The following is a 25,368-nucleotide window of genomic DNA, read 5'->3' on the forward strand; positions in this document are numbered from 1 at the left end:
GTTGACTTTATCATTTTAAGTGCCAATATGTACTTTCTGGGGCTTTGTGCCCATGCAGATGGGAGAGTGGCACGTGAAGACACTGGAACGAGTCTGCAAAGTTCGTGCAGGCAGCAGCAATGTAGCTGGAACAGGTGGAAATGGTGGCCTGAGTGGGGCTCGTCGCTCCGACCTGGATGTGTTCCCTGGCTTCAAGCCTTCCCTGGAGGCCTGTTTGTTGGACTGGACAGACTACCCAATTGAAGGAATTACCTATGCTGATGGTGGTGCCTGCAGGTTAGATTGTCACTCTTTAGTGTGTGTTGACAGGAGTCATGTAGATTTGTTGAAGCCATAAAACTTTGTGTGCAAGGTTTGTGAAGTATTTGTGCAACAATGAAAGATAGCAACATGTCTGGCTACACTTGGTCCATTGCAGTCAAATGTGCTTCGCATTGTGCATGCGTCATCGTCTAGGTGGTGCTGTGAAACCTCTGTGCAATAAAGATTCATTTAATGCAGTTCACAGAATAATATAGCATTCACTTTATAGCGATTCTATAAAGAGCTGTGAATCCTTATTTTACAGAGGAATGTTGCCTTACTGCTTATAATGAAGATGGTATTTACTTCTGTAAGGCTTGCATCCTTCTCTCTCTCTCTCTCTCTCTCTCTTTTAAATGGATCATTAACATGGTGAGGGCCTTACACGAAGCAGCTACTCTTTTAAGCTTCGGACTACCGTGCAGAATAATGCAACCACCAGCAGCCTACTATGAATACTTTTGTTTCATCGTCCTCGTCACTTCCACTGCCTTTGTCAATGGATGAGCTCACCTCTTCAGTGCTCAGACATGGTAGTCCTTCATGCAGTCCTTTACTCTCCGAGATCCCTGTCACATTAAAGCTCTTGATAACTGTGTCAAATGAAAGCACACTCCACGTGTTCTAAGTTGACACACGCACTACTTGCAGCGATGCCATCCTAATGGTCCCAAAATCATGATGCAGCTAAACAGAATGCCTGAGCACAACTGATACAATTGAAATATGTGGGATCTACTGCGTTGTTGCAGTGATGACGAAGATGTCATCAGCAAGACAGTAACTGGTGTCGTCAAGTAGCCGCTTGTACAAATTAACCAGCACGTGGGTACACGAGACTTGCCAAACCTTAAAATTTTTGCACTCAAAAGAGGGGGCGCAAGCCTCACGCGAGGGCAGGCTTTACACGAGTACAGTCGACACTTCTTAAAATGGACCATAATAATCTAGCGAAAAAGGTCCGTTATATCTGAAGTTCACTCTATCTAAAATTAGGATCACGGTATGTTGTGAAATGGTGGAGCTTCGCTACCATCACAAAAACAGTGAAAACATCAAATTTGAAATAAATAAATAAACTGTGTTTACGTGGTAATCGTATTACCACGTGGCATGACGCCGCACTTTCCAGTGTATTCCGGTCGCTGGTTGTCAAGCAAATGACAAGGTTAACAACCGGCACAATGGTGGGGAGCCCGCTGTGCTGACTGCCCGGCCCGACTGCATCGCCGCTGCTGCTGGCATAAACATTGGTGGCAGTTTTTCATACAAAACAATGATCAGTAGAATAAACTGTCTTCGAATAATATTTTCTTACAAGCAACAACTGCTCTAAAACAAGTAGCACAAGCGAGAGCTGTGGTACAAGGCAAGTTCAACTCGGAGCCCATGTTTGGCTACTGCTGCGCTGCACGCGAGGTGGCTTGACTGCATCACGTGCTTCCAGACATTGCAAATAGCAGCCTTTCTTCCTTTTTGTGCAAATCGATTTGATAATGTGAAATGATGTGGTAATGCTAGAAACCACCACAACAAAGCATATTGCATTTATACCATCTAGACAAAATTAGTCCAAAAGATTGTTCTTTGTACCCGATGGTCCATTACAGCCGGATCCATTAAAGGCGGAATTTGTTGCATTGGTAATGTAGGCAGACCAAACTAAGTGAGAAGAATGGCCTGTTACATTCGAAAGTATGCTGTATGTGGATCCATTGACTGTAAATACTGTAGTTACAGTGCAGTAGTAGAAGATTGCTTGATGACGCACACTTGTTCACTTTGGAGCAGTCTGCTCATTCCCATTTTATTTACACTTAATTGCACAATTTATTAGCAACTTTCTAAATAAATGTTCATGTTTTCTATGCTAGCCAACGAGAGTGTTTGTAGAACAGGAAAGGTGCTTGCGCTTCTTTAAGAAAGTGAACTTCAGCAAAATAGAACGAACAATTTAAGGGCGATCATAGTAGCTTAATATACAATAAAACCTCGTTAATTCGAAGTCATCAGGACCGCAAAAAATCTTCCAACTTAAGCAGGTTTTCGAATTAACCAAACACAAAAAATGCAACCCCGGCAAAAAATTTCGCTGCAGGAATGCACTACCTTTATTCGCTGATCTTTAGATTACCTAAAGTAATCAGAGATGCTCGTTTGCCGCATCCTGTAGTTCGAGGCTCCAGGGGTCATGTTTTCTAGTTGGCCAACTACGTGCAGCATTTGAGAATTTCCACCGTGACACTCAACAAAACTGTGGATAATGTTAGCGATCCGATAACTTTCCTGAGACCAGGTGCTCGGGTGGGCTCGTTAGCGTCGTCGTCGTCGCTGTCATCGCACATGGTCGCATCACCGGTAGCTTCACCCTCCAAGTCTGAGTAGCACATTTGTTGATCATTTTCAAAGATACAAAGCCGACTGAACCAGATTTGCTATCCTCTGCGTAGAGTGCATTGATGCGGTCGCAATACTCAGCTCCTTCTTCATCAAGTGCACTTGAATAGTCAGCATCAGCATCAACGGTGCTTTCCTTCGAGAAGCCAGCATGTTCAAAACACCGCATGATCAAAGTGGGTTCCACTTGCTTCCATGCATACACAATAAGACATATGGCCCCGAGGATGTTGATGGAGTACTCCTTGCCGTTGTCGTAGCAAAAGAGCATGCGCTTGAGCAGATGGTGGCGGTAAATCTTGCTCGTGTGGTGAATGATGCCTTGGTCCATTGGCTGCACGATCGGCGTGGTTGTTCGGAGGGAAAATACCATCCTGATAGCTTTCAGGTGTCAGATGTCACCATGCGCCAGGCAATTATCAGCAACGAAGAGTGCATTCCTGCCTGTGGCCGCGAACTTACGGTCAAGCTGCCGAATGTAATCTTCAAATATTGCGCCTGTAAACCAGGCTTTCTTGTTGTGCCAGCAAATAAGCTCCTCCCTTAGCGGCAGCCATGCATTTTGTGGGAGATATGGGGCATCTCTCCTCCGTACTCTTGGGACAAAGGAACGACAACACAGTAGTGCAAACAGTCACAAGGGCACTTATTGCACCTTTCATAGATCCATGCCCGCTAGCCGAGTGGCTATCCACAAAACATGCCGATGGGCGCGCGACAAATCTAGAAGTCCGACTCACCGCGAGCGAGCGAATATGTTCGCCCCATGCTGGATCCCAACGCCTGGTCGTTCGCGTGTTCGGTCACGCCAACGGAGGCGCGCTCGAAGGCCGCCACGCGAGGCGGTCTCGCAGAAGCATGGGTCGCCGCGCGCGCGTGGGACGTCCACGCCGTGCGCCCGACCCGCCGGGAAAAAGGGTCGCTCCACCCGCGGCACGGCACGTCCGTGCTGCTTGCTGTCTCCAACCCAAGAGGCCAAGCGCCTTCCCTTTCGGCGCCCGAGTAACCCCGCCGCGACAGTCGCGCCATCTCTCGCACCGCGCTTGTACCACGCCGCGGGCGCCACACGCGAGCCGTGCGGGAAAACAGCATATCAGGGGATGGGCTATGCGGGAAAAACATCAGGGGACGCGCGAGAGTCGCGCATCCCCACATCCCCCCAACCTTAAATCACTTCTTATTCCGGCGAAACATGTCACACGGTCTAACATTAACCCGTGCTTCGCGAACAAGGTGGTACATGCAACAGTGGCCGCGCCGGGGAAATGTCCACACGCTGTCCGTAACATGCGAGCCGACTGTCCTTGGGGTACACCGCTAGCGTCCGCCGGTCACAGCAGCAGCTTTGCAGACTCGACGGCATCATTCCAGGCCAGGACTCCGGAGACGACGACGCAGTAGTCGGTACGAGCAAGCGTCGCTCGCGCCGACGCGCCCTGCTGGCAAGAGCCGCCGTAGCTGTCGGTGACCGCTGGCTCCTTTGTCCGCCGCCGAGGGTTGTGAGCTGGATGCAGGAGGCCGCCGAAGTCGCTGCGCCGAACTGGCCACAGCATCACCATCGCCCGGGGTGACTCGATCGTAGTCCGGGGCAGCAGCGCAGACGATGTGCAGGTGGCCGCAAGCCAGGGGTGACTCCAATCACGCTGCGTACACTCAAAACACTCGGCAAACACTACAGTAGTGCAAGGGAGAGGAATTCTGCATGCGCATCGCCCACGTGGTACGATGTTCAACTCGGCTAGCAAAAGATCGGGCAGCTACTCAGATGCTAAGTTCAAGTGAACGAAGCTCGCTTCCTTGAGCCGAACGAGTAATTTCAATTCGTGCGAGGCTAAACAGAATGAGGGAAGCAAATTGCAACGCCTCAACGCCACGGTCCACCAGGTTGTGTCCCTCCACGTGCGACAGGCAGCTTCGTAAAGCCTTAGGCCTAAAGCGTCGCTACCCTGACAACAACCGGCATCCAAAAACAACACCCAAAATGGGCGCAAAACAGGCAGCCACGAGGAGACGTCAGCTCTGTGAGGTGGTCCTACTCCGCTCGGTGCACACAGCATCCGAGTTGACGGCGCCCACCGTCCCAGACGGTGTCGGAGCGCCCGGTGCCAGGCCGCAATACCAGTCAGCCCGTCGTGGCACCCGTGGCCCGCGGCCAACCGGCTCCCAGAGCCGCGACTTCATCCGAGTCAAAGAGATAGAAGAAGCTATTTACATAAGAAATTCGGACCACCCACGAGGCTTCCGTACTCACTCGCTTCAGGCTTGCCACTGCTCCGCGGGCGCTCAGCCTCGCTCTCCCAGGATGCAGACCACGTGGCTCTCGTACCAACGAATGCCATTAAAAAAAAAACACTTGCGAAAAGGCTTAGCATGTTGACATGTTCAAACACACTACAGCCACCGTCGCCTCACTCAAGAAAGCACGCCGCCGACGCTAGCGATCAAAATCCACGCTAGGCCTACGCTTCGGTTCAAACAAAGGTCTCGAACGAAGCAAAAATGTTAACTCTATCGTCCGATGCCCCAAGAGCCCCACGTTGGGCAGCCAGATGTGGGAGATATGGGGCATCTCTCCTCCGTACTCTTGGGACAAAGGAACGACAACACAGTAGTGCAAACAGTCACAAGGGCATTTATTGCACCTTTCATAGATCCATGCCCGCTAGCCGAGTGGCTATCCACAAAACATGCCGATGGGCGCGCGACAAATCTAGAAGTCCGACTCACCGCGAGCGAGCGAATATGTTCGCCCCATGCTGGATCCCAACGCCTGGTCGTTCGCGTGTTCGGTCACGCCAACGGAGGCGCGCTCGAAGGCCGCCACGCGAGGCGGTCTCGCAGAAGCATGGGTCGCCGCGCGCGCGTGGGACGTCCACGCCGTGCGCCCGACCCGCCGGGAAAAAGGGTCGCTCCACCCGCGGCACGGCACGTCCGTGCTGCTTGCTGTCTCCAACCCAAGAGGCTAAGCGCCTTCCCTTTCGGCGCCCGAGTAACCCCGCCGCGACAGTCGCGCCATCTCTCGCACCGCGCTTGTACCACGCCGCGGGCGCCAGGCCACGCGAGCCGTGCGGGAAAACAGCATATCAGGGGATGTGCTATGCGGGAAAAACATCAGGGGACGCGCGAGAGTCGCGCATGCCCACAATTTTTAAAGCAGCGAGGCTTCCCACTCTTTCCAACTACAAGTAGTGGCAGCTTGTGTTTACTGCACATGTTCGTGCTGAACAGAACGGTAATTCATTCCTTGCCCTGCTTTCGACCCTTGACCGCAGTGTCCTTCGCTGCAAACGTTTTTGTGGGCAAAAAAAAAAAAAAAAAAACCCATGCTAGCTGCAACACCCCTAACCACATCACACAAAGAAACTGCGCAGACCGGCGTTGCGCGCACACTTGTCGCCGCAGCCGCGGAGAGAGAATTGGTGAACGGCAGCCAGCGGCAGCTGCATGGAACACGCACTGACGCTGCGACTGCGAGGAGCATGCGGAGTGTGGGACGAAGCTCGTGAAAAAAAAAATACGGTATCCCCGCTGCGTTGCAGTGATGCACGCCTTCTCTGCAGGCGCGCATTTCGGCAGTGCGCGGGGCGTGCCGTGGACTGATTTTTGTGTGTGCAGTACTACGGGTCGGGCCCTTCGTCTATAAATAATCGCGATTGCTATGTGGCGTCACCTCGTGGCTCCAAACGGCCGCCGTTACGTCGGGTTTGTGGTGAAATGAGGATCAAGAATTGCCGCATAGCACCCCAAACCTTCTAATTAACTGGATTGGCCTAGGCCGCCGGTTCTAATTATCCACTCAAATTTACATTAGAAAATATGGGACCGCAGAAAACCTTCGAATTACCAGGGATTTCTAATTAACCGAGTTCGAATTAACGAGATTTTACTGTACTTTGAGACCACATTTCAGGCTGCTTTGTGAAGTTAATAGAAATGGCTCCTTAGGAATTTCAAGTAAAAATAAGAATGCAAATATTCGAAATTTTTAGTATGAATCAAATAATCTTTGATATTCATTTTAACAATTCACCAAGTGAAGTTGTCGAATATGCATTTCTGTTCAATAATAAGGAGTAACAACACTTACGACATCCACAGAAAAAAAACACACACAACTGGTCACTGTTCTAAATGATTCTAGTGCTTGGGAGTTGCGGATGCTGTGGAGAGGCCTCAGTTGCTGTGCAAATATGTGGAATAGTTCACTTCTGCTCAATAATTTCTAGTTCTTTAATAAGGATGCCTCATTTTTATGCAGCCAGCAAATTTGGTTCGATTTAGACAAAGCAGTTTATTATTTGGACAATCTCGTCATGTCTAAAACACCTTTAACTCTTTTGTTACTGCGCCTATAGAAATTGTTCAGTTTTTCTATGCATTGTTAAACATTTCCGTCGAAATTTTTCTCCTAGCAACATTATGCATTATTTGAAACGACTACTGAACTTTTCCTATTTCAGATTTGACCATTTTTGGCAGATTGCGAAGTCTGGAAAAATCACTTCAACTGGAGATATCGTCGAAACTAGCCTTCAGTGCTCCTAGCACTCTTTCAATAAATGGACGCAGAAATTGTGCTTGACAATGTAATTTTTAAATAACAGCAGCAGGGAAGGCACAGAAGCTTCTGTCCGGTTGTTGAATTCCCTGATCTGACGTCTAGGGTGTTCTAACGATGTCTTTAACAATGGTAGATGCTCATGGGTGCGTGTTACAGTCGACTCTCGTTACAATGGACCCTGATAATCCAACAAAAAACATCCGTTTCATCCGAACTCCGTAATATCCGAGATGTCTCTCTTCCGAAACTTTCGTCGCGATGTCTAACAACTTTATTGCAAAGAGTGAGTGACGAACATCCAAAGTAAAAAACAAACAAAAGAAGTCGCAGTTTTGCCTGCAAAGCGAAGCATTGATTGCGATAGCAAGATAAGCGCGGCAGCAGCAGTGAGCGAATTTGCCTTTGTGCTGTCTCTCACTTCAACGCGAACTAAACGTCGAAAGCACAGCACATACGAAGCTACCGGCACTGGGCACACTTTGTCCACATTGCAGACCGCTTTGAAGGTGAGGCCCGCACGGACGCGCAGTTTGTTCACATTGCAGATTGCATTCAGGATATGGCGCCCGCGCTGGCGTGTACTTTCTCCACATCGCAAATCGCTTTTATGATACAACGCCTGCGCAGCCACTGGAGTAGAGCCCCCCACCCCTCTTCCCTCCCATGCCTTGCGCGAAAGATGGCGCGCTTCCGCCCCGCTTTTCTCCCTCCCTCGCGTGCAACATATTGAGCTGCGATCATCGGCTGACTCTCGCAAGTCAGTTGCCAGCCCGTGTCGACGCGGCAGAAGTTCGTTCTATACTCCTGATTTTGACAAAAATTCACTGTAGCCGATAGTCCGTTATAGTGCCGTCTGTTAAAAGTTAACTTCGTTGCATTAATAAAATAGGTAGAACAAACTAAGGCTGAAATATGGTCTGTTGTATCTGAAAGCCTGTTGTATGCGGGTCCGTTGTAATGAGCGTAGACTGTATTTTGATAGTACCATTTGATTAATATTAATTGCAATTTTTTTTTTCCCCACCATGCGTTGCTTTTATCCATAAGCGCTTTGACAGCGTATGTACAAATTATTATGAGCAGTCGTTCCCATTGTGTGGGGTTTTCACTCACACAGGAGCACGAAGTCAGTTTCAGACCAACCTTCAGTTGAAGCTTTACTAGCTGTCTAATCTCGTACATATTGAGCACTGCCTGTGCAAGTACCCTTATTCATTAGTGTACAATTATTCAAAGCACTGTATAGGAACTGAACGAAGCATGTGGAGGCTCCGTCGCAAGTTGAATGCACACTAGACCACCTTGCTTGCACAGAAAAACTATTTCAATGCAAGAATCAAGTATGAGGAGGCTTCTGCGTGCTCCCCGACATGACTGCTGTGGTTTCACAAGCTTGGAGAAGGCAGTAAAAGTAAATGCTGCCTGTACAATAGGAACTTACCTGTTTTCACAATTGCAATTTTGCTGCTTTTCCACATAGCATGGGCATCACTATGGCTAGTATTGATAAGAAAAAATATCCATAATTTATTTGCATGATCTGACTTACAAAAGTTGGGAACTGGGAACCATGTGCATATTTGTATACAGTCAAACCCGACTATATCGAACCCGTTTACATCGAATTATTCTATATATCGAACAATTTCTGGTCACGGTATAGTTACAATGAGTATATATAGTAAAAATTACGCTTACATCGAACAAATATTGCAGTGACTCCCGATATATCGAACGTCAAGCGGCGGAAAAGTGCCCCCAGAAATTGGCTTTCCCTCGCGGTAGCGGGGAAACCCGGCGGCGCGGTTCCATCGAACCGCTCTCCCTACCGTGACCGCGCTGCCTCGGGCTGTTCGGGCGAGCCGTCGACACTCCCCCTGTCGCGCATAGTGAAGTCTATTATCCTCCCTCTTTCTCTTATCATCTTTCACTTCCCACTCCCTCTCCCCTGACGACGCTTCGCCGTGCTCCCTCACGGGTTGCAGAATCAAGCGTCCTTCCTTTCTTTAGATCACTATCGACACTCCCCAGCAAAAAATGATCCTGGCCCGCCTACAGCGCTTGCTCAGACAGCCAATCAGAGGCTCTTGTGCGCTCTTCGTGCAAGATGGCGAAAGTGCGAGTAGTCTGGCTGCTTCTCTGGTTTATCATGTTCACGCCTTGTGGGCCTTCTCCCGCAGTGTTGCCGTCATGAAGCGGCAGAATTTGCCTTTCGTCGTGAAGATCGAAATCATAAATCGCGTCGAACGCGATGTCCCCGCAGCGTGCAAGATTCCGAGGAGCACTCTCAGCACGATTAGGGCTAAAGTGGCCAGACTCGCAACCCGGCCCGACGCGTACGCACGGCCGTGTACGAGGCGTTCTTCATACGTGCCGGTTTCCGCGTGCTCGGCGATGACTGTAATTTCTGATGAATGCGACGAAGCCGTTGCCGGTGTTGCCGAAGTTTGGAGCGAGCTCTCAAAATTTCCGGGACATTCGAATCAACGGTGGACGAGTTTGTGAGTGCAGATGATGGTGTCGCGACGACGGTAGATCCCGAAACGAAGACTACATCGCCGACATCGTACCGAGCACAAATGAAAGTAGGCACGTTGAGGAAAGCAACTACGGTCCTTTGCCCACATCCTCCGAAGTGATTGGTGCACTCGCATTAGTCCGGTGCTTCTGCGTGAATGCGGAAGGTTGCGGCCTCAGCTGTTCGGACTCCTTAGACAACGTGGGGAAGTGCGTGCGTCGCAGGCAGCGAAATTGCCCAAGCAGAAGAAAATGCAGGACTAATTTATGCGAAACTAAGCTACTTTCGTCAATAAAGTGATTTTATAAATGGTATGTGCTTTTATGACATCCAATTATTTAGCAGGCTTATATCGAATTATGCTCTATATCGAACTCATAGGCGTTTTTTTTCGAGTTCGATATAGCCGGGTTTGACTGTATTTCAGATTTTCTTTTACTCTTGGTACTTATGCTAAAAACAGCAAATTACTACTTTTATTTGTGTTCTTTCAGGTGCTTCTTTGAAAATTCACATAATAATTCTCATAAATTTTCTGAGCATATATCACTGCCGTACATCCATTCGAAACACCAGTAATAAGGCTGTAATTTTATATATCGCAGTATACATTGTGACTACCACGTCTTGAAATAAAATGTTAAAGCATAAAAGGTCCGAAGATGAGCAGGTTTCCAGCGGTAACAAAAGAGTTAAGGCTATGTACAGTGAGTATAGTACAGTCGAACCTCGATATATCGAACACCGCGGTGATCGCAAAATAGTTCGATATAGCCAGAATTCGATATATAACATCACGAAGAAAACGCGTCAAAAACTAGCACAAATCAATCAATGAACCAATCGTGGCGCAATAGTTACTCACATGAAGCTCCAAACAAAGTATTTATTTCGTTCGCTGAAAGTACTGAAGCAGCGTAGCCTGCTTCATATTGGCAACCGCGTGCTTGACCACGGCGTCCTCTACATAGTCCAAACGATCCACAAGAGACAGTCCAGTGCCTTCTATTGCGCCGCAGTAGCGGCGTACAATGGCCAACGCAGCTACAGCCTCAGTTGCAGTCGGGAGCGGGGCAACATCAGCGCTTGCTGGATCAGCCTCGGCAGCGTCTTCGTTTGGCCGCTCAGCAGTCACTTCTGCCGTGATCTCCACGTCTGTCAACTCCGCCACTGTTCCGGTGCTGTCGTCACCGCCAACGAAGTCCTCAACGCACATGCTGTGTGGCTCAGCACCGACAAAGCGCTCCAACTGGCTCCAGGTTTCTTCGAGCTGGCATTCTTCCTCTGTGCCATCCAACGTCAAATCTTGGGTTGCTTCCTCGGAAGCTTCTTCAATGCGGCTCACGAAACCCGCATGCCGAAAGCAGTGAACTATTGTCGACTGCTTGACGTTGTCCCACGAGGCCTTCAGCATTTGAATGGCACCCAAAAGGTCTATCTTTAGCTCTTGGCCCATCCGCAGCTTGGGTAGCAAAATGTCGATCAGCCGACGCTTATAAATGGACTTGAAAGCGCGAATAATGCCCTGGTCCAATGGCTGCAGCTTCGACGTCGTGTTCGGCGGCAAAAAATGAATTTCTATATTGCTCAGCTGGACATCTGTGTGGTGTGCTGTGCAATTGTCGACGATGAGGCAAACCTTCCGGCCTTGACGGGCCAGCTCAGAGTCCCATGCCTTCAACCATTTTTGGAATATATCCCGAGTCATCCACGATTTCTTGTTCCAGGCATATGTAACCGGAATGCTGGGGCAGTTGCGCATGCACCTCGGGGTTTGAAACTTGCCTATGACAAGCGGCCGCAGCTTCGTGCTTCCGTCCATATTAGCAGCCAACAGAACTGTGATACGTGCCTTGCCTTGCTTGCCGCCGTGGCACTTGTCTCCGCGGGTATCGAGCGTTTGTCGTGGAAGCATTTGCCAGAACAGGCCCATTTCGTCAGCATTAAATATCTGATTGGGCTCATACTTGGCGAGAATCTGAGGCCACTCTTGTTCAAGCCACTTCTTGATCTCGCCTTCATTGGCGTCCTCACTTTCCCCCGCGACTGTCTTCCCGACAATGGTAAAGCGGGCCTTAAAACGTTGCAGCCAACCGCTGCTGGCGTTAAAGTTCTCGGCGCCGAAAATGAACGCAAAGTTCTTGGCCTTCTGCTGTAGCATTGGTCCCTATAAAGGAATATTCCGGGCCCTTATGTCGACAAACCATTTGTACAGCGCCTTCTCGACGTCTTCAAAGGCAGCTTTGCGCACCCACCGCGCGCCTGAGTGCTGGTTCTGTTCCGCCTTGGCCTTTATGTCACTCTTGTTTTTCAGCAGAGTGCTCAAAGTACTCCTTGGCATGTTGAAAGCTTCGGCGACGCTCGACTTCCTTTCTCCATTTTCAACGCGCTGTATCGCTTCCAATTTCGCAGCAAATGTCAGGGACGTCCGCTTCTTCGCGTTTGCAGCCATCACACCAGCCACACACGCACTAACAACGACTGGCGTAGCACAAGCGGCAGCACCGAGACGCACGTGTCGTTGACGTTGTCAAACTAGCCAACCTAACCAAGCCACGGCCACGCCAAGCCGCCGCGTGCGTACGCCGCTACGTTCAAATGGCGCCCTCGGCGCAACCGATGTGGGCCGCTGTCGTACGCACCAGTCTGGAACGGCCATCGCGCCGCCATCTTCGAGAGCGTTGCGGGAAAGCTCGCCTCCTGTCAACAGAGCGCACTTGGTCTGGGGCGGCGGAGTTCGATATATCCATTTTACATCCGGCCCCGTTCGAAATAAAGAATTAAAAATACATGCGATTCCCACGTGATATAGAAAGTGTTCGATATACGCAATAATTCGATATATCCGTGTTCGATATATCGAGGTTTGACTGTATTATGCTTATCTCCTCCAGCATCTGGTTATGTGCTGTTCCTGCTGTCGTTCTTATGGTGTGCTAAATACAATTATGTTTCAGTAGCTTGTTATTTATTAGCTCCTCAGTCAGCCGGAAGTTCAGTTGGGAATGGCATTACATGTATCAAATAACTTAAGCCCTCTTATTCTTCTTTCTTTTTACCAAATGGACTCCACGTAACTTATTTCATTTTGTTTAGAAATGGGAAAATGTTCGGTATTGAATTCAATATTTGTAGGTCGTTCTTCTTGAACCTTCATATACATTTCGAGGAAATACTGCTATTTGAACACCCCTCCCATGCCAAACGCCCATTTCTGCATAGTTTGGCTTGTTGCATTATGTTTAAGCCTCAAATTTGCCAGTGTTTCCAGGTCTGTCCCAAAATTTTGAGCAGTACAATAAAACAAATTCACTTCGCAAACATTCAGATACATAGACCAATGAAGTCACCTTCAAAATAGACACTTAAACACAATACACTGGTTCCATCCATCTCTTCAGGTACATAGATGATCAATGAGGTCACCTTCAAAATAGACACTCAGACACAATACACTGGTTCCAACTCTTCTTCCATTGATGAAAGCACCTTTGGAAGTCCTCTTCTGTTAAATGCTTCAGCAGCAATGTCATTTTCTTTTTTATTATCACGTCCCCGAAATGCCACCTCCAGTGCACCAGTTTGCACTTGGGGAACAAAAAACGGCCGCAGGAGGCTCAATCTGGTCAGCAGAGAGGATGTTCCTGCACAGTGATAGAAGTGTGTGCGAAAAACTCAGATGCTGTCAATTCACAGTGGACAATGGCATTATCTTGGTGTAGAAACCAACACCCCTCTTTTGAGAAATTTTGTCACTGGAGGCACACACAATCTCTCAGGTGCTTCAGGACCTCCACGTAGACAGCTGCATTGACAGTTTGACCTTCATGTACAACTTCAAATGGCAAACTTCCATGGCAGTCAAAACACAGTCAACATTACTTTTATTTTTGCTTTTTGCTTCTGCACTTTTTTCTTTTTTGCCTTGGCTCGTATCTCATTTTCCATTTCTTGTTCTGCAACTTCAGCGCGATGTCGTATGGGTAAATCGAAGTTACGTAGCCGGTGACGACCCTCTGCAAGAATTCGTCTCTGTTGTCATAAGTTTGACATCATACGAGCCCTGCTCGTACTACAGCGACCTTCAGTGGTAGAGTATGAGGCTGTACTGCAACACCTCAACAAACACTTTGACCCGAAGCCCAACGAATTGCCGAGTCGTATCCGTTTCCATCAAAGAAGCCAGGCACCGACAGAATCGATTGCCGAATATGTTACAATGCTACGCAACATTGCACGGGACTGCAACTTCGAAACAAGACCTACATGTACGCTGCCAGCTTGCATGCCATTGGCAGCAGTCGGCACAGCCATAGCCCTCAACATGGCCATCACTTCAGCGACACCAGCTACAGCAAGTGGGAGGTGTTCTATAGTGCCTTTAGACATCATGCTCCACAACCACTTCATATGCAGAATACGAGACAGTAACCTTCAGCAACGCCTGCTGGGTGAATCTGAAATCGTTTTTGATCGTGCCTACACCCTATTTCTTAAGCAGAATCAGTGGCACAACAGATGCAACTCCAATCTGAAAGGTGAGATGGCACAGTACATAGCACCTCAGCAACACAGGAATCACAAACTAATGTCAAAACCGCACAGCTGTACCTACACGTCATAAGGCGCAAAGGAGCTAGCCTCCTCGGACGAGACTGGTTCCAGACTCTGGACATCAGGATCACTGGTATCAATGCATTGACCCTATCAGAACTGATGGAATTTTGGCATGTGATGATGACATGTTTGACGGATAGTGGGACAGGCATGTTGGTAAGCCATTGAATGTTAATGTGCAACTTGAGGCTACGCCAAAATTTCTAAAACGTGTAGTGCCGCTAGCTCTTCACATGACCACACACAGGGAGCTCTACTGGCCTATTGAGGCACGGGAAATTCTAGAACCCGTGAAATCATCAGTGGCTGTACACAAAACGCCGGCCAAACTCATGTTTGGCAGGAAAATGACAATGCCACTTAGCCGCATGACCCCATCAGCAACATGCCATGAGGAAGAACCCGCAAATGATCATCTCATGCCGCTTGATCCAGGACAAAGAGTCTACATGTAAAGCATCTGTGGAACTTCTGCTCGGATCCCTATGATAATAACGCAGCAGAGCGGAGTGCATTTGTTCCTGGCAAAAACGACTGACGGACAACTTACAGGCGTCATCGTGATAATATCCGAAAGCACAGATGCATGGGAGGCCAAAATCATGGAGGAACAGTAGATTCAATGTGGAGATTCCCAAGCCCAAAAAGCGAGCAACCTGCACACACAACGCAGCTGGGGCCGCATACTTAGAGAAGAGGGAGGCACAAGAGCTGCCAAGAGATGCACTGAGCCCTCGGGCATAAGCAGCTGGAACAGCAGGTGACACCATAGCGTCACAACCACACAGAACTCGCGGTGGTCGCCAAATCAAGCCACTGGACTATTGCGGGCAACCAGTCTTCACCTAGAAGAGGAGAGGTGAGATATATAAACAACACTGTCCGGCGACCAACGTCGTTAAGCTGTTCAAGAAGACTCACTACCCAGTTGGCGCCTGCTCGTCACACAAGAGTGGGACCCTGGCTGACCGGCAAAGACTGCGTGTGTATCGCATTACTCCAAAGCAGGGAGCATCTTTCCCCTGGCCGATCTGTGCCGTCGTGCGCTTTCTGGAGCCCGAACATTCTGTTGCATGGTGCCAACCGGCAAACACCACTTTTGTACTGCTATGAAATAAACAATTGTTTTTCTACAAAGACATGTTACTTTCCTTTGGCAACGTTCCATGAATTTCTGCACTGTTTTACCCAACTTAGCAAGTCCTTTGATAATGAACCTTGGTTCCACCGATTCTTCCATCTCCATTTCGACATACTAAATATGGGTTGCGCAAAAAGTGCATGCATAAAATTCTGCCTTGTCATAGAGCAGTATGTCTGCTCTAGACTAGAGGTTAATTGTGCCTTTTCAAGTGGATGAAGTGGCACCACTACACCCTCTCCCACTTTCTTGCTGACTCACTGCATCAACTTTGGGACAGTCTATGTGTTTTGTATTTCTGCAGGAGTAATGTAGCCCGATTGTATCACTCTTCTGATTCTCATTTCACCAGATGCCTGAGTGGTGCCCCGATTATGTTACCACCAGAAACTACCTATCCGACAGCAATGGATGATGAGAATTGTTTTTTCTTCCTCCTTCTCCTCTTCCTCACTGTTATTGTGCAGGTGGTACTCGCCATACATGCACACACGCCTCCTAGAGCACAACCCACGAGGTGACCCAAATCCTGAGTGCCTGGGTGGCAGTGAGCACCTGTCTAGTTTGTGCCGCAGGGGCCGTGCTGTTGACGTGGGCTCTTCAGCAGCTGGTCCCTCGCACCACTGTGACCGCCGGCCCATACACGTTCTCTGTTCTACTGGCCACCACCAGGCATGGCTTCTTTCTTCATTATTCCAGTTAGATTGCCAGTTGACCCTTTCCTATCTATTGCTGAATTCTGTTGTACTTGCGGACAACTTTCTGTGGCAATAACGGGAGAGCTGCAGAGGCTAAGCGCACACAACTAAGAGCGCTCCTAAAAGTAGTCCCCCATTCTCATGTGCATTAGTTTAAGATAAGGAAGAAAGAACAAAACATCTTATTTACAACAGCAAAATTAGACAAAAATACACCCCTGAGCTTTAGATCTGACCTATTTTTGTGCATTCCTCTTCCATGTGTGAGAAAACGTAAAACAGTCGCACGTGGAAGCTATGCTGCTTCAGTAGCTATTCCGAAAAACAGAAAGAGCCGAAGGGGCTGTCAAAATCTGCTGGTCAACTTAGCGCAGTAACACATGTGCAGAAGCTTCATCCCTCTAGCTTTTCCTTCATTGCCGCAGAAATTTGTCCGCGAGTATAGTTGAATTTGAAGCAAATTTGCTTTCTTTCACTAGTTATTTTAGATTGGCCTGCTTTCTGGCAGATAGAGCTGAGGCCCCCGTCTTAAGGCTTGGGTTGAAAGGAACTACGGTCAAGTCCCACCACAACAATACAGTGGAACCCCGTTCATACGTTTTTCACCGGACCGAGGAAAAAAAACGTAACAGCCGGGAAAACGCAACAGTGAGGAAAGCTCGAAAATGAATGAAAGAAGTGCAGCTTCAACTATAAACAATTTATTTCCACAGAGTGCGCTTAGAACTTTAAAAACGTCTAGAATGGTGGCTTGCCATTTCTTTCGCTCGCTAGAAATCAGCACACGTTTCTCAATAGCCTGGAAGGCCGCATTGCTGTCAGCGTCGCTGTGAGGTGCGACGTACCTGCGGAGGTCCAGAGCCGCGACGGCTTTTCCAAAGCTAGGATTTGGCAACTCCCCGGCATCATGCGGCTCGTGCTCCTCGTCGTCACCGCGCCACGGCAGTGGCAACGGACGAAGGAATATCCGCGGGAAATTTTGCCCTCTTTGGCGTAATCATGCTAACGTGCTAACGATTGTTTAGTATTGCTGCGCAGCGCGCGCATCCGAGCAGCCCGGTTGCGCGCAGCGCGGCGTGGTTTCGCGAGAAATGTAAACAAGAGAGGAGAGCTGGCCCGATAGGCGGAGCAACGCCAACATCCGGCTTCCCTTTAGCTATAGCTTCACAAAGCGTGATGTGGGGGCCTCTCCCGAGTTTCCTTCCTCTGTGAGTCGACCCGTCCAACAAACCATGCGGTGACCGTAATCACAGTGATGATAGTGAGAGCATTTTTCACGAATGGCCATCTAGTGGCGGCTTCTCAAACTGGCGTGCGGCTTCTTGCAGCCAGTTCCATAGCCAAGCCCGGTCAAAACTCGTCAAAAGCCAAAATGGCGGTTGGAGCGCGTTGCCTACTTTAGCCCAGGCGGGTTCGGGTTGCGACGCATCATGTGGGAACGTTTTCACAGCTACGACGTAACAGCGGGGTTCCTTATACACTGGATCCTATGGAAGCTGTGCCGCGACCGGATGAAAACGACGTAGCAGCCGGGAAAATGCAGCAGTGAGGAACGTAACAGCGGGGTTCTACTGTATTAATGGTGCTCAGTAAAATAGTTTCTTTACACTGAGTTTACTCGATGTGAAACTTTGTAGCATGCTTTAGTTGCATAGAAAAAGGGTTTTAATCCTAAAATGTCTCATTTTGGCTTGCTTGCGCTTACTGGAAAGCAACAGTAGGGTGCAGCTTTTGTATTTAGTCAGGTAAACCATCGTAACATTGTCAGCATGCACTCTAACGGATTGTACTGAATGGGGTCATTACACGAAGTGCCTCCAAAATGGGCATATACACTGTCGTGATTGATGATTTAGTCGTTGCTCATTTTTTAATGGATGACGATGTGGGAGTTGGCTGTGACAATCACTTAGGCAACCCAGTAAAGTAATAGCATGCCAACTATTTTCACATTTTTAACTGTATGATGCAGGCTTGCGCTGCAAAGGTGGGACACACAGGGACACTAACAGGAAAACAAGAGAACAACACGGACCCTACAGAAGGTCCAAGTTTGTCTCTTGTTTTCCCTGTTAGTGTCCCTGTGTCGTACTTCTACATTTTACAGAGAAAAAAAAGTAACCAACTACAATCACTTCTTTCAGAAATGTAATTAAAGACATGTAAATTACTGTGCCACGAATGTAATTGAACAATTACTAAAAAGTAATTGATTGCTGTAACATTACTTTCCTCCCTACCTTTAATAACATTCAAAAAATGCAGTTAATATAACAAGCTGGGCCTGATTTCAGTGTTTACCTTTACAGACAACTCTTCTTCAATCCCGCGAGGTTGCTTAGTAGCTTTAACATTGCTCTTCTAAGCACGAGGTTGTCGAATCATGTCCCTGCCATCGCGGCCAGGATTTTCCAGGATTTACTTAGCCGAGAGTCCAAAGTTACGCCCACAATGTGCTTGATCGCCGAGTCGGGAGGCACTGTTGTTCGAATTATTTAGCTGGGGGTCAGAGGATTATGTGCGCGATGTGCTTGGTCGTGAATTCCGAAGCAGCGATGCTGAAAGGCTTAAGGCTCATTCACACAGGCGACTGACAGCTGTTGCGTGACCAAGTTGAAGTGACTATTTTGGGCCAGTCGCTTGCTGCTCAGTTTTTCAGTTGCATGACTGTTGTTGCAAAACTGCTAAACTAGTCAGCAGCGGGCCAAAAGTTATGTCATCATATGTTTTCACCTGGTGCCCTCCTGCATCACGCCAAATACCCGTCCACGCCACCGTGGCAGACTGAAAGCCTGTAATTGGTGTCTTGCCTTGTATGCTGGGGTGCAGCAGTTCCAGTAACGTTTTGAATGTATCCTGTAGCAATTGCAGGAAGCTAAACAGCAGCGAAATAAAGCACGAAAATTATGCACCGATTTCCACGCAAGGCAAACTAGAAATTATCGTATTTACTCGATCATAACACGCACCTGTTTGCCATCACCTAAAAAGAGAAAAGTCCCTTACAGTACCGCACACCTCATTCTGTCATACAGAAATAAAGCTTTTTCTCATTTGTAAAATCAAAGATTTACTCCTAGTACACTAAAGGCACTATAAATAAAAAAAGTCACAGTTTCGCCCGAAAGACGAAGCATTGACTACGAAAGCAAATTAATAGACAACTATACAAAAAGCAGGTTATTAGTTTTATCAGCCGTATAAACGTTTAAGCATTTGCTTACTAACTAAATTAACAAACGTGGTGTCACGCGTACACGAGCAAACATGAACACGTCTCACTCAATGACCTTGGAAACTCTATATCAAAACTCTGGAGTGAGGAAGTGCGGTAGCCAAAGCAAATGAATTGATCTTTGTGCGGCCTCTCGCTTCTAAGCGACGAGAACAAAGCACGGTGCGCCTAGATGTCTAGACTCTTGTCTCCGTCGCAAGATTGCTTTCAAGATAGGGGCCGCGTGGCCACCATATGCAGCAACCACCGGAGTAGGACTAGCATGCCTCTCCTGTTTGCGCCAGTCCCGCAGGCAAGTTTGGGGAACTCCGCATGGCCCATATGGCACGCCCGTGATTTGGCCCGATTTCTGTCCATCTCTGCACACAGGATCAGTTTCCTTTTAATTGCGGCAACGTGATGAACTCTGCGTGTCTTTGCAGTCGGCACTTCCGTGCTAATAGAGCAAACGCAGAAAACGGGAAGATGGACGATGGACTAACCTATGAACACGTACTACAGCACATGGAGGAAGCTACAGCAGCTATGCTCAAAGCGCGTACGAGGGGGCCATTTTAAAATGCCGATGGCGATATGGTAACACAGATTTATGGTCGTACTTGATTCTAACGCACATGCAATTTCTGGACCGTTCCTTTGGGGAAAGTGCGCGTTAGATTCAGTAAATACGGCACAGCTTGCTCTCAAAAATACTCCTCGTCATGTGCGCAGAGTTCGGGCAGGAGGCGACTTGCATGGCCGGCCATTAATCGCGAATGGAGGCACAGGTGCACCCACTAGTGTCGCTTTTTCTTCGGAGGCTTCCGTACTGCCACAGCTGACACTACAGCAGAGCACATCAGCACAGTGATGACGTCTTCCTCTTTACTCGAATCAAAATCCATGGCTGTTTCCAGAACGCAAAACCACCGAAATGCGCATGAACTGCGTAGATCCCTAAAGTTCTCGCTCAGAACGATTATCTACGGGCTTGCGACTTGCAAGTCGCACTCAGTCGGGCTTTCCAGTGTGAGCATTGGTCGCCTTAGTTGCTTTTTGGTCGCTAGTCACAAATGGTCGTTAGACCTCTTCAAGTCACCGGTGTGATTGAGCCTTTAGCCACATGTCCAAGGATTCCATGCGCGAAGCTTGGTCGCGAAGTCCGCATCGCCAATGCTAGGAATGCTTAGCCGCAGGTTTGAGGAGTCCGCAAAAAAGGCATCGGCCATACTTCTGCAATATATGCGTAACGCCCATGTTGACACTTGTCAAACTTTTTGTGACGGAGACTTTGAGAGCTTGTGAGATGTCAAGAGCAGATGGCACCCCTACACAGTGAGCAACGAAGCAATGGCAAAATGCGTTGGAGTCGTGTGGCAGGCACGGCCAATTGGTGACTTTGGAACAACCTTCAATCATTTGCTTTTTGTGTGCTAGTTTCTGTGTTGAGGAGATAGCTGAAGTGGGAAAATTGAATGAAGATGGGGAAATTCGCTTTCTGACAAGACCAAGACGGTAGCTCTAGGCTGCTCCGTTTCAGAGATATTGTTACCGAAGGAGGAGAACCGCCAGGGGGCCAGCGAGTGCGAACGCGCTTCGCATCGGCTCTGTACAAACACGGCGATTTCGTTCGAATTTCCACCCACGCAGTGCCCATCTCTTCACTACACCGTTCGTAAAGGTGAGCGCCACCATCTGTTCAAATTTGGTGGCCGTCGGTCCCCCCTAAGCGGGCCCACGGGCCGAAAACCGCCCTTTGCCGATCAGCTGCCGCACTAGGCCTCGCGCCACCGTGCGCTAAGCCTAAGCCGCTTCGACCTCCCCTACGTCGACAATATGGAGGCCCAAGTGATCAGAAAGACCATTGACCCAAAGGACTATGATCCCAGGGACTGGAATCATATCCTGAGCTTACCCACCCGTCAGAAAGGAGCACCGAAAATCCAGGATCAGGTGAACGCCGCCACCGGCTCGCGACCTGCAGATTCCGTACACCAAGCGTCCCAGCTGCGCATGACGCGTCTCGCGGCCCAAAGGTCGCAACGCCAGCCGCGTTTGCCTGAGGGTGCCTACAAGATAGTGTTTCGTTCAACCGGGGGACTTACCTTGACCGACCTTCAACCGCGCCAGCTTCCCCTGGCCCTGCTAACTGCAGCCAAGGACCTCCAAGCACCAGACGCCACCAGCTTGATTATCCACCCCCTCAGCAATACCTGCATGATGAGTACCCCGCATAAAGCCGACGCGCTACGCCTGGTCGCCATCCAACAACTCTCCATTCGAACGCAAGTCTACGCCGTCACCGCCTACAACGCCCCCCCGGATGGTGCAGTAGAGGAGTGATCACTAACGCATACTGGAAAGAAACCCCAGGACAGATTCTGGACGACCTCATCATGGGCAACCCTAGCGTCTCCATCATTGATGCACGCCGCATGGGACGGATTCATTCAATCCTTATCACCTTCCGGACGGGTCCGGTGCCCCGAACCATCTCCTACGGAGGCGGACCCCACAGCTGCAGTTTATACAGAGGACACCTGGACGCTTGCACAAACTGTAGAAAACCAGGGCATCGCGCGGATGTGTGCACCCTTCAGCGTACGCACAACTGTTGAAGATGCGGTATCCCGCACCCCCGAGAGGACACCCCGACATGCACCCCAGCCTGCATACTCTGTGGAGACGCCGCTCACCGCTCGCGTCACGACAACAGCACATCTCCCGCACAACGGAACGAGACGCGGACCGCTCCAGCGTCCGTCGCTCCAACACGTCTCGCTCATCGTCTCGTCGCCACCAGGACCAACAGTCTCCACAGCTTTCCTGGCCGGACAGAGTAGCAGGCAAAACACTGAACGCTCCCAGCAAGCCCTCAATCCCCCCGCCCACACAGGTGGACCCCCGTGACCGGGAGCTCCAGGCCCTGCGAGAGGAGGTGAGTCGTCCTACCTCTCTCATCAAAACTCCCACCTTTACCCCTCTACTGCTTCCGCCAATCGTCCCTCGCACCCAACGCACGCCGCTGCCTCAAACACCCACTGAAAACATGGAACAATCCGACTCCCAAACCCCCACCTCACCCCCACCCAAGAAAAAACGCACAACAGAGCACCCACCCGTCACCCAGACCGACCTTCAATCTCTAGAGGCCCGCATGGACGCTAAACTTGCCGAAATGGACGCGCCTCTAGAGGCAAAATTCAATCAGCTTATTGACCACCTGTCTCAACGCTTTGAACAACAAATTGAAGCGGCATTTACGTGCATGGTGCACACCCTTGAGATGAGCCTTGCACGGTACGACACCCGCCTCCAAACAATCGAGCAGGCCCTTCCCTCGCTGCAGCTTCCCAATCGCCCCTGTCAATCCCGCCCACCTACCCCACAGAACTCCCTACCCAACCCACCTATACTCACCCCACCCAAGCTACAGTATGGCGGGGCTACCACCTAATTCCTTATCAATTCTGCAATGGAACTGCCGCCGCTTCCGGGGCAAGCGGCACCCCTCCAACTCCTCCTCCCCACACTTCCCACGCCCCACATCCTCCTCCTTCAGGACACACAAGCCCCTGCCACACTTCCCAGCTACACATCCGCTCACTCGGACGCAACGAATACACCCAGGGCTTCCACACTCATACATCGCTCCATTGCACACCAAACGTATCGGATCACCTCCGAGACGCACTGCGTGATCACAGAAATCATACAACACACACACTCCACACCATCTATTTTTATTGCAAACATATACCACCCACCATCTCATCCGATGGCTTCATTGGAAACGCTACTGCGAGATCTCCATCGTATTGCAGGCAAGCATCCATTGATAATCGGAGGGGACTTCAACAGTCAGCATACTGACTGGGGCTACCGCACCACCACGGGACGAGGACGACGACTCTGGTCTGTAGTACAATAGCTCTGCCTCACAATACACAACAACTTTAACACCCCCACGAGAATTGGCAACAGTGTCAGCGCGTACACCAGCCCGGACTTGACACTGAGCCGCAACCTTGCGGGTATTACGTGGAACACAACACATCACACATTAGGGAGCGATCATTACATCCTCTACGTTACAGTACCCTACAAACAAAGAACGACCCTTCACCTAACACACAAACTCACCAACTGGGATGCAGTCCGTGTCGCACGGGAGGCCCTTCCTGACGCTCCCATTACAGACATCGACCAGTGGGTGGCATCGCTCATGAACGATGTCTCCGCACACACTCGAACCATTGACACCACACCAGATACACCCACCCTCGACACTCACCTTGCGCACCTATGGGAGGCCCACCATAGCATCCTAGAGCGCTGGAAAGGGCAAAAGCTCAACCGCACCCTTAAAAAGCGGCTAGCCGCACTGCAAACAAAAATTACTGAGCACTCTGAGGAGCTCTGCCAATCCAACTGGGGACAGATTTGCGATAGTATGGCTGGCAATCTGTCCTCCAAGCGCAGTTGGCAACTCCTCTGTCACTTAATTGACCCCACGCAATCTAAAACAGCCACACAACAACACGTCACACGCCTTATACACAAGACCGACCTTTCTCCCGACGCACTCATCGACATACTTAGGAACACACATACAACTCCCGGTACCTCAAACCCCCTGCCCCCCTATGCAGGCACCCTGAATGCCAATCTTGATGCGGAGATTACGGAAGCAGAAGTCAGAGCGGCCCTCCTAACTCTCCGCTCTAACTCCACTCCAGGAGTTGACCGTATCTCCAATAGCATGCTCCGCAATTTGGACGATCAGTCGATTGCCCAGCTCACGGGGTACTTCAACACATGCTGGCAGGAGGGCACCCTTCCGCAATCCTGGCGTCACGCCAAAATCTTATTTATACCCAAGCCCCACAAACCCCTTACACCTGCAAATCTTCGCCCCATCTCTCTAACCTCATGCCTGGGCAAGCTTTTGGAGCATGTCGCACTCACCCGACTCACCCAACACATGGCGGAGCAAGACCTCTACCCGCACAGCATGGTGGGCTTCCGTCCCCACCTGTCGGCACAGGACGCCATGCTCCAGCTCACACAGAATATTTTCGACCCCCTCATACCGGGCCACACAAAAGCCGTCCTCGCCTTGGATCTCTCCAAGGCCTTTGATCGCATAGACCATCGAGCGATAATGGCGGCGCTCTCCCCCTTGAACATAGGTGAACGTATGTACACCTATATTCAAGCATTCCTTGCGAACCGCACAGCCGAAATTAACTTCGCTCCCCACACATCCCGCCCATACACCCTTAGTGGGATTGGCACCCCCCAAGGATCTGTCCTCTCCCCTTTTCTCTTCAATGTCACTCTCATTCCCCTTGCCCGCAAACTACAAACCATCCTTCACCTTCGGCACACACTCTATGCTGATGATATCACTCTATGGACCACCCATGGCAGTGATGGAGACATAGAGAATACTCTGCAGTCGGCAGCTACCCTCACCCAAACACATGCGCGGAGTATCGGACTCTCATGCTCTCCGGAGAATTCAAAGCTCCTCATACTCCGCCCCACAACCCGAAACTGCCCCACCACCCCTATAACCGTGACACTGGAACATCCGGTACATCCCTGAGGTACACTTTCTCCGGATACTAGGCCTCCACATCCAAAATAACGGGAAAAACACTCTCACCATCCACAAACTCAAGCGGACGGTGGTGTCGATATCCCACCTAATCCGCCGAGTTTCTGCACACCACCGGGGTATGAAGGAGCATGACCTATGGCGTCTCATTCATGCCTTCGTCCTCAGCTGCTTTCTCTTCACGCTCCCCTACCTTAAACTCTAGGGCAGAGAAATCTCCACCCTGGATGCCATGATCCGAACAGCATTTAAGACAGCACTACACCTACCCCTAAATACCTCCACCGAAAAACTCC

The 25,368-nt window shown here is 49.7% G+C and overlaps 2 protein-coding genes across 2 annotated transcripts in view; one reads left to right on the plus strand and one right to left on the minus strand.

The window, feature by feature from the left end:
- Dora (zinc finger SWIM domain-containing dorado) overlaps positions 1-25,368 on the plus strand; it is a 211,028-nt gene that overhangs the window by 55,718 nt on the left and 129,942 nt on the right. Inside the window, exons 9-10 of the mRNA XM_050196305.3 lie at positions 59-276; positions 16,005-16,209. Of these exons, the coding sequence (XP_050052262.1) occupies positions 59-276; positions 16,005-16,209 (423 nt within the window). The remainder of the gene's footprint in view (positions 1-58; positions 277-16,004; positions 16,210-25,368) is intronic.
- LOC126548180 (tigger transposable element-derived protein 6-like) lies at positions 10,595-11,432 on the minus strand. Its single transcript, XM_050196317.3, has one exon. It carries the CDS (start codon positions 11,233-11,235, stop codon positions 10,666-10,668), a length of 570 nt encoding a protein of 189 aa, XP_050052274.2. The 5' UTR covers positions 11,236-11,432; the 3' UTR covers positions 10,595-10,665.

Source organism: Dermacentor andersoni, chromosome 1, assembly GCF_023375885.2.
Source record: "Dermacentor andersoni chromosome 1, qqDerAnde1_hic_scaffold, whole genome shotgun sequence".
NCBI lineage: Eukaryota > Metazoa > Arthropoda > Arachnida > Ixodida > Ixodidae > Dermacentor > Dermacentor andersoni.

Coding starts and splice junctions, on each gene's coding strand:
- LOC126548180 (XM_050196317.3), bottom strand. CDS start 11,235: ATGGGCCAAGAGCTAAAGATAGACCTTTTGGGTGCCATTCAAATGCTG.